The sequence below is a fragment of the Mytilus edulis genome, chromosome 4, assembly GCF_963676685.1.
Source record: "Mytilus edulis chromosome 4, xbMytEdul2.2, whole genome shotgun sequence".
NCBI lineage: Eukaryota > Metazoa > Mollusca > Bivalvia > Mytilida > Mytilidae > Mytilus > Mytilus edulis.
Genome location: NC_092347.1, coordinates 45,713,580 through 45,723,920, shown reverse-complemented (window position 1 = coordinate 45,723,920; position 10,341 = coordinate 45,713,580). Strand labels below are relative to the sequence as shown.

The window sequence follows — 10,341 nt, the reverse complement described above, 5'->3', positions numbered from 1 at the left end:
TATTTGTATGTCTGTAAAATAAAAACAAACAGTTTCAAAGAATAAATAATATTTTGTGTTTTCTTTAATATTTCACGGATACATTTTGTTTTTAAATTTAAGTCAGGTAAGTATACTCCTAGAAATATATCGGAAGACATGTGTCATAGTTTTTGATAAAATATATTATTGTTTAAACAAGATACTTTTCCTGAGTGTATTAATCACTGGTATTAAAGAGATAATGGTAACTGCAATTACGATTATCCCAATATGGCGACGGTAGATATAGGTAAAATCTTTACACTCATTTTTCTTACATGTAGCATGCTTTTGTCAATAGTTACTCAGCTGCAAGGTTTATCTATACCATTACATCATATTTGAATCGTAACGGTGCACTGGAATTGTCTAAGCGCTGTGAAAATAGCCGTTGAACAATTCGGGATGATAATCGTAACTCTATGGTATTTTTCTTCTTTGATAATCGTAATTTTCTTAATCGGATAATAGTAACTGAAACATAATAAATGTGTCTTTCAGCATTTCAATGGTATTTTGTGTGTTAAAAATGTAAATGCCCAGTTTAACGATGACATTAACGCATATAAAAATAAATGAAGAGACTTACAGGTTAATATTTGGATAAATTTACCTATATATCTCTATTTGATGAGAAAAAGGATGAATAAGCTATATCCCATATTCTAAAAGTGCAAACTTTCAATTCATTGCTCAAAATGAAAGTCACGTATACAACATTTTCATATGTCATATGTTGTTTGCCTCTTATATCACGTTTATACTAAAATTCTGTGCGAAATGAACAAAAGTTTCCATCAATAACTTTATTTATCGCTATTTTGTGCATTTTTCCTTTGATCTTTTTTGTGATAATTTTCATATCATGCTTCTCGCTTGAGATGGAAAAATTATCGCTAGAAACTAAGGAGGCCACGTGGCGTTGCTAACGAAATTAACATTCAAAATTGACAACGTCGTCATAGGTAAAATAGCGATAATCAGATTCTCATTGGTCATCTCAACTCGATGGCTTTTCTCACTGTCGATGTACCAGCTCAAGCCAGAAAATCAATCTCGTTAAGATAATCAACGATAATCTATAAAACTGCATGATCGGATTTAGTGTTCATATCTGACCCCCCATATCTCCCTTTTCCTTATAATTCAAAAAATTCAGCCGTCCATATTTTTCCCTTGGATTCACTTTTTTCTATTTTATACTGATATAATATATGATTTAAAAAAAATAAGTTCAAATGTTTTGATCAAATTATACCCATGTATTTTAGGACGTTTTTTTAAACAGTGCAATGGTAAAGGATCTAGAATAGTTACCAGTTTATTGTTACTATTGTTTATTGTCGCTTTTGTTTTTTTAACTTTTGTTTATCGTTACTTTTGTTTATTGTTACTTTTGTTTTTTGTTTTTATTTGCCTTACCTATAGTCTTACGAATCATTTGACAGACGAAAAAAACCCACAAATATGTATATTAATAAATTACACCAAAGGGCATAAATGTAGATCATCACAGTCGGAACTGGTTTAATTACAAAGATGTTTATAGATTTTGAAACAAATATTTTGTGCTTCAGAAAAATGCATGAAAATTAGGTAAGGCTAATTTTTGGTTTCATTTAATAGAAAAGTACTAATTATATGGCAAGCATGCAAATACAAAAATGTTCCTTGTTTAGTACCTTCAATATTTTTCTCTACAATATCTTCCATGCATATGTATGCAGCATACTTTTCATATACCGAGTATTTATGAATTTTTTATAAGTTTGTTTCTTATTTTGCGGAATATGCGTAATTTAATTCTCAACTTTGCAGTCATTCTTTGAATAAGTATTTCTTGTAAGAAAATTTAAAGCCACATCAATTCTATTTCTTGATTTTCGGGATTTTGGCCAAACTATTAAAGAACACAAATCCATGTTTGGCAATGAACTCCACGTTACTTAATTTCATAATACACAAAGAATCCGATGTAGGGCCAATCTTTCTCTAGTCTTATATAGCATTAAATGTTTTAAGGATGTCTTATTGTATATATATATATATATACGCGCACATAGATTGAAAATGAGGCCTTAGCTAGATAAAATGTCAAGTGTACTTGTAGGTATAATTATGTAATCTCATTGTTTGACCTTATGATGTAATGAATCTAACAATTAAACTATGAATCAAAGGCATAAAGAAATTAAGATTTATTTGGCTGTAAATTTGTCATGGCATTTATTGCAACTAAGAAACACAACCAACTTGTCAATCAAAACTTGATGACGATTGAATTACTGAAGGGCGATCCAGCAGTAATAAAGTTATATCAGGAGCCACTGGGTAATCCATAGCAGCTTAAGGTAAATTCGGCCTGTCCATTCACAATAAACGAAAGCACTAAACTCGAATCTGTTATTTATGCCATGACGCTGGTTCTATCATCATTTTTCCAAAACTGAAAAGATAAATGAAAAGCAGCAGAAAAAATTCATAATGGGAAACTGGGAGGGCGGGTAAATCTTATAGCTTTGGTCAAGCTCCGTGTAAGGTTTGAATCCAAATGACCAAACTACACGAGGTAAATTGCACGGACTAACATTTCGCGGGCTAAACTAATTAGCATATACAAGTGACCAGTAAAAAATGAATCAAACACACCGGCAATTAAAATCATACCAAGTTATATAATTACAATAACCGAATTTAATTATTATTGAATTAAATTCTATTATTGTATATATATATATATATACGCGCACATAGATTGAAAATGAGGCCTTAGCTAGATAAAATGTCAAGTGTACTTGTAGGTATAATTATGTAATCTCATTGTTTGACCTTATGATGTAATGAATCTAACAATTAAACTATGAATCAAAGGCATAAAGAAATTAAGATTTATTTGGCTGTAAATTTGTCATGGCATTTATTGCAACTAAGAAACACAACCAACTTGTCAATCAAAACTTGATGACGATTGAATTACTGAAGGGCGATCCAGCAGTAATAAAGTTATATCAGGAGCCACTGGGTAATCCATAGCAGCTTAAGGTAAATTCGGCCAAAATTACCAGTAGAGTAAATAGTTGCGCGACTGGTAATCCGCCATAACATTTACCGCATGACAAATTTAACAGCAAGAATAAACATTTTAAATAACATCAACTACAAAATCAATGTCATTATCAACTTCAACAACATTATCAACTTCAACTTCATTATCAACTTCAACTTCATTATCAACTTCAACTTCATTATCAACTTCAACATCATTATCAACTTCAACATCAACATCAACTTAAATACAATACTATAAAAGTTATTAGACAATTTAATTGAAATATTAAAATCAACTTAAATTCAATATTGTCAACATCTAAGCTATTTTATTCATTGTAAGGGAAAACCAAACAATGAGGAAATTTGAAAAACATTTCCAGAGCTCCTTGAATCTGATTAAGGTATATATCATTGCCGATGAAGGAAAGATGAACCCCATCATCACTAAAAAGGCCAACATGTTTATCTTCAAAATCAGTATGTTTTATAACGTATCCTCCTATTTTTACCAAATAAGAACGCATTCCCCTATTTATTCTCCGTCTAGTAGTTTCCATAGCTCCAGTATTATTAGAGAACCTCCATTTATATCTAGGTAAAATATTTGACCATACTAAAGCAGTGTCCGGTAACATCTTTGAAAGAATGGCTATGGTAAACTTCATATGGTAGAGTAATTCACCACATGGTGTGTCCCCAATGTCATTACCCCCACAGTGAATGATAACAGAAAACGGAATACTTCTCCAATTGAGAATACTTTGTACTAAACTAACCAAGTTCTGCCATTTCATACCCGACATACCGATCCAAACTAACTCACATCCAATTTTCTCTAATCCTAGCGAATCACCTATAGGCCTAATGTGAGCGTGCTCACTAGCTCTTGTGACAATTGAAGAGCCAATTATCCAAATATCTTTCTGGTACCCTGAAATTAAGTGTTTTAGTACTATAGGAGGTTTGTTCTTATATAACCTTTGTAAGCAGCCGATTTCCATCGACCTTTCAATTTAATACTATTTTCATCTAAACCATCGACTGTGTTGCAGCTCCAATACGTAATGAATGTGTATTAAATTCAGAAGGATTATAACCTAGAAAAGCTAGTGTTTTCTTTAAAATATTAGAAAACTGGTACCTCGTTAGGGTTTTCATGTTTGCATGACAAAATAAATGTCCATCATCTTTATGTCTCATGGCAATATAGTCCGACATCAACTGAACAGGACAAATTGAACTAATTTTATACCTTTCCAGAACGATCGTTACTGAATTACCCAGCTGATCAGTTTTAGAAGAAGGAACTACTATATACAGTGACCCTGAATTATTTCCAAATGTTATATTAGATCGTTTTACGATATGAATCTCATTAAAATTAGATTTTGCAATTTCTCCTACGCGAAGAAATCCAAAAAATGCAACTGAAAATGAAGCTTTAAATAAACATGTTTCATATACTGAATAACATATTAAGTTCAGTGCATCTAAAAGTCTAGTTAATATATCAATGGTAATAGGCTTACGACAGTCATGTCGCTTATCTAAACGAAGCATGCCACGGAGCATTTTTTGAACTATGAAACATTGAGTGTTGTCCATCAAACCATTAATCTTATGATAAAAACTAATGCCCGAAAGGTACACTTTCACAGTTGAATAAGAATATTCTTCCTTAAACATGTAAGCTATATAATTAACTAAATGTGAAACAGGGCATGGCCATACGTCGTACAAATTTACTTTATGTTTAAAGTTTTGAAATGAATTTAGTCCATTTTGATACGTAAGCCAAGTATTTGAAGAATTTGAGGCTTCAATTAGGCTCAGCACTTCTGGTCTAAAATTGTCCAAAAGTCCGCTGGAACTAAAGTTGGGTGAGGTTCTGCACATGGAGCCAATTCCTTGTATTTCTGAAATTTTCCACGAGAGATTAAATCAGCAAAAACATTTTTATAACCAGGAATATGAACGGTTTTAATGTGAAAACTACCCAGCAAAGACCACAATACGATGTGTCTAACAAGTGACATAACGCGAGGTGATTTTGATGAGCAGGAATTGATAATTTTAACAACGGACTGGTTATCTGAATGAAACATAATTTTCTTTCTTTGCCATAAGCTACCCCACAAATAAATCGCTAATGCGATAGGGATCATTTCTAAATAAGTTATGTCTCTGAAAACGTCTTCCTTCCAATACATAGGCCAAGGTAAATACGACCATTTCCCATTAAAATATATACCACATCCGCCTCCTATTCCCCCAGCACTATCGGTAAAGAGATTTAAAACAGAACTCGACAACAACTCGTCGTCCAAAATATAAGAAATCCCATTATAATTTTCTAAAAATATTTTCCAAATTGAAATGTCATTCAAAATATCCTTTGATATTCTGATAAAGTGATGCGGTTTTTTCCCTCGCTGACATGCAATATATAAACGTCTGCTAAAAGCACGTCCGGCTGGTAAAGCTCTGGCACAAAAGGCCAATGAACCGCATAAAGATTGTAATTGTTTTAACGTTATCTTTTTACGATTACTGGTATCGTTCAACTTTTGGAGCAATTCAATTATCTTGTTTTCTGGGATTTGAATTTGCATTTTTTCTGTGTCAATTGTTATACCTAGATACGTTATTCTCGTGCTTGGCCCTTCAGTTTTGTCCTCAGCTAATGGAACCCCTAATTCAACGCATACATTGCAAAACGTGCTCATTAATTTTCGACAGTTGTCGGTATTTTCCGCTCCAGCAAATAAAAAATCGTCTAGATAGTGATCAATATCACTAATTCCCGATTTTCTTTCTACAGCCCAGTGCAAAAACGATGAAAATCTATTGAAATGACTACACGACACAGATAACCCCATAGGTAACGTTTTCTCTATAAAATACCAATCTTCAATTTTAAAACCCAATAAATCAAACTCACCAGGGAACATTGGCAATAATCTGAAGGCGGACTTTATATCCATTTTTGCAATTTCCGCCTTAAAACCTAGCTTTTTTATCATGTTTACTGCATGGTCAAAAGTTGAATATTTTACTGAAGTATAGAACTCATCGATAAAGTCATTGACACCGCCATTAGCTGGGGAAGACAAGTGTGTTATTAAACGAAAACCACCCGTTTTCTTTGGCACGATGCCAATAGGAGAAACTCGTAGATTTGAAATAGGCCGATAATAAAAGGGGCCCGCAATTCTGCCATTTTCCACTTCACTCATGACTTTTCGCCAAGCTAAACTTGGATCTTGTAAAACAGACTTTAAATTTTTGCTTTCATAAGCAACCCTTGGGCCTGTATAATGTGTACGAAAACCATATTTAAAACCATTGTATAATATATTTGCCGAAATTATATCGGGGTAGTCTATCAACATATTCCCTAAAACCGTAGTATTAATAGGGGTAAAACCCAAACACCAAATATCGTACTGATGATTGAAAGCTGTAAAAAAGAGATAAATTCAACATTTGAAGATATTAAAATTGCATTCGTGGACCAGGAAATCTGTTATTAGTATATGAAAAACGAGAATTTTGGTTAAAATTTCTTCGTGGATTCGAAAACCTATTTGACTGTGTTGTAGCTCTGGCATTGGACTGATACCTTGGTGCAAAATTTTGTGTAACAGGTGCCCTAGGGTAATTTTGATACCTAGGAGCAGAAAAGTGCGAAGTTGCAGAACTTCGAGGATTACTCCTACTACTTGCGTTATTTGTACAGTATATCAAAGGATGGAACTGGCTACATCTTATACATGAATGGAGGTATACACAATTCATACGAGTACAAACGCCCTTAAAATTATAATCGTAGCAAGGGTTGACTGTTTGAGATGTATAAGAAGATGTCTGTTGAACCCGATTTATGCCTACTGCAATAAACTGAAGCCATAGCTGCCCATCAATGACGTCCCAAGCACGCGTATGATCTCTAGCTTTTCTAAGTCGAAATTGCATGTCATATTTATAAACGTTCTCAAAAGGTACACTAGCCCCCCTAATAATCGTCATGTAGCTAATTAATTCATTTGCCAAAGCCGGAAATTTTTGTAATAAAATTTTCATGTAATTTAAAAAACCTTCAGTCCACTCACCAATGCTAGATAATGCTTTGACTTTCGAAAACTTGTTTCTTTCAATTAAAATGTCCCCATCTTCATCAAAACCTAGCACTTTTTTCGGTTGATCGATATTTGAAACAAAATTTTTGTACAGTAATTGGGCCAAATCAACATATTCTAAATTCCAAATTTGATTTATAATTTTTTGTGGTACAAACACATCAACATCGTTACTAGTAGGTATAATTAAATTCTCACCATTTTCTACAGTATTTCGAGCTGCTGGCTGCCCTAGTTGTACACCTCCCTGACCCGGGACTTGATGTTCAGCGGGCTGTTGAGGGATGTTTGAAGCTCCAATCTGTTGTGGTGGTAGAATTGGCTGTTGAGGCAAGTATTGTGGCATTAGTGGCTGTTGTGGAGGCATTAATGGCTGTTGTGGAGGCAAAATTTGCTGTTGTGGAGGCAAAATTTGCTGTTGTGGAGGCAAAAGTTGCTGTTGTGGAGGCAATAATGGTTGTTGTGGAGGCAATAATGGCTGTTGTGGAGGCAATAATGGCTGTTGTGGAGGCAATAATGGCTGTTGTGGTGGCATTATTGGCAACTGTGGATTGGCTTCATTTTGACCAATGATTTCAGCTCTTCTTGCTTGACGCCTTCTGTTGACAGGTAGCTGTACCGGATTGTCCTGCCTGCGTGCAGCACGGTTTGGCAGTACCCTCTTTCCTTTTCCTCTCGGCATACTTAAACAAATAAATACGCTATTAGTGAATGCATAAGTGAAATTTTAACATTTGACAATGCTGCTTCCCTAGTTAAAAAAAAAAAATTTGAATCAATATGAAAAACAAATATTTCAAAATGTTCAATGACTGGTTATTATTAATAAGATGCAATGTATAAACCACATATATAAAACCAAAAAACAAGAAAAGAACGCAAAAACATGATTGTTTCGTTCAATGTCCAGTGGCAGATATTTCAATTATATTCACATTATATTCACAATGATAATCACAAAATTATGATGACGATAATCATACAAAATTAAATTGAGTTATCCCCCAAAATAAAAAATGACGTGGCTTTTATCAATGAGAAATTTTTTAACCCTATAATCGGCTATTAACATGAATGAAACTGTGAAACAATTCAAACGAAAATTATATCTTATTAAATTAAACAACTATAAACTTCCTTGATAACTAGCAATAATTTACGAAAATAATGATTGATTGTTGGTAGCTATATGTCCAGTGTCGCATATTTCATACATATGTTGGATAAACAGAAATGTATCTACATTTATGTCGAAACTTATATATGCCGTACTCACCAGTTACTTAGTACTGCCAGATTTGGATTAAAATTCAATTGCATGGGAAATGTCCATTATCGTAGTAAAACAGTTAAACAATTATGTATTACAATTCGCATTATAATTAACTATTCACCGATTTACAAATAAAATTATAAAATAATATCTATTAACAGACTTTCGACAATTTACGCAATAACAGAATTAAATTACATTTATATTACACCAAAGAAAATTACGACTTTTAACAAACCTTTAACAAAGTTAGAATTATAAAACAAATGACATTAAAGTTCAACCTTTTATATTATTTATCGACTCTTCTTTATAACTTTGTTAATTCAAAAGCTTAAAATAAAATTAAAATACTCATCTTTTCTTCGTGTAGAATTTTCTTTTAAATCTTATAGCTTTGGTCAAGCTCCGTGTAAGGTTTGAATCCAAATGACCAAACTACACGAGGTAAATTGCACGGACTAACATTTCGCGGGCTAAACTAATTAGCATATACAAGTGACCAGTAAAAAATGAATCAAACACACCGGCAATTAAAATCATACCAAGTTATATAATTACAATAACCGAATTTAATTATTATTGAATTAAATTCTAATATTATCATAATTCAAAATTAAATTTGTGTTTTTTATAGTTTATGTCTGAGATACTGAAATTTCAGTGACAGTCATGAAGTAGCCAATATAAATAAGAAGATGTGGTATGTTTGCCAATGAGACAACTTTCCACAAGAGACCGACATGACTCATCATTAACAAATATAGGTCACCGTACGGTCTTCAACAATGAGCAAAGCCCATACCGCATAGTCAGCTACAAAAGACTCCGAAAAGTAACTGTAAAACATTTTTCGAAGTTATCCCTTATTCATCATAACTTTTAAGTTGTGATATCATCCATGAAAAATGATCGAAGTGACATGAAAACTGTAGCAACTAATTTCTCGTCAAACGGTTTTTGACGAATACTAAATGTCTTTCCTGCTTCGTTATGGCATAACAGGCTATGTTCTAGAATTAAATCAGCAGTGGCTTCCCGGGGGCAGAAATAGCACATATAACCACATGCAATAAATGAATTTAAACAATATTAACTATATTTACTATTTACTTCAGGATAAATTAATTTTTGTTTACTGTCTTAATCAGAAATATGATATAAGGTGACACATGCGTGTCGCCTGACAATTATTGTCATGTATCATAATTTCCATCGCTCATTCACATATTTTGTGGCATACCTAGTGTTTGGAAATTTCTGTAAATTAACAAAGTTCGTGTTTTCCCATTTCCAAATTTCTTGAAGCTTTTCACCCTTCCAATTTTATGATATATTAGTATGTAGCTGTTTTCATCAGAACTATTGATTATATATGCATTAAAAGAAATGTCATAAGATGTTGGTACGTTTCGTAAATAATTCATCGCCATAATTTCATAATATGCTATCAGATTTACGTTTTAAGTGTCAATATCAATAAAACAGTTTCCAGTTACGATTATCTTTTTTATTTTTAGATACCATAATTACGATTATCTTTTTTCCGAGTTACGATTATCATCCCGAATTTTTCAACGGCTATTTTCACAGCGCTTAGACAATTCCAGTGCACCGTTACGATTCAAATATGATGAAATGGTATAGATAAACCTTGCAGCTGAGTAACTATTGACAAATACATGCTACATTTAAGAAAAACGAGTGTAAAGATTTTATCTATATCTACCGTCGCCATATTGGGATAATCGTAATTGCAGTTACTATTATCTCTTTAATACCAGTGTTAATAGTAAGAGCTTAAATTCAAAATAGTTAGATTCGTTTGTTAGTTTTGTATGATTTTGAATTTTAGTT

The 10,341-nt window shown here is 32.7% G+C and overlaps 1 protein-coding gene across 1 annotated transcript; it reads right to left on the bottom strand.

Moving 5' to 3' along the window:
* Positions 1-3,058: 3,058 nt before the first annotated feature.
* LOC139519774 (uncharacterized) lies at positions 3,059-9,095 on the bottom strand. The gene is made up of 2 exons (XM_071312022.1): positions 7,410-9,095; positions 3,059-4,003 (listed from the first exon to the last, which is right to left on the bottom strand). The coding sequence occupies exons 1-2, from the start codon at positions 7,891-7,893 to the stop codon at positions 3,399-3,401; spliced, it is 1,089 nt and encodes a 362-aa protein (XP_071168123.1). The 5' UTR covers positions 7,894-9,095; the 3' UTR covers positions 3,059-3,398.
* Positions 9,096-10,341: the final 1,246 nt, after the last annotated feature.

Excerpts from the sequence above, each read along its gene's own strand:
- LOC139519774 (XM_071312022.1), bottom strand. The coding sequence starts at position 7,893 with ATGCCGAGAGGAAAAGGAAAGAGGGTACTGCCAAACCGTGCTGCACGC. Across the intron at positions 4,004-7,409 it reads TCGAAATACTGTAGAAAATG|GGTACCAGAAAGATATTTGG; the intron begins GTGAGAATTTAA and ends ACTTAATTTCAG.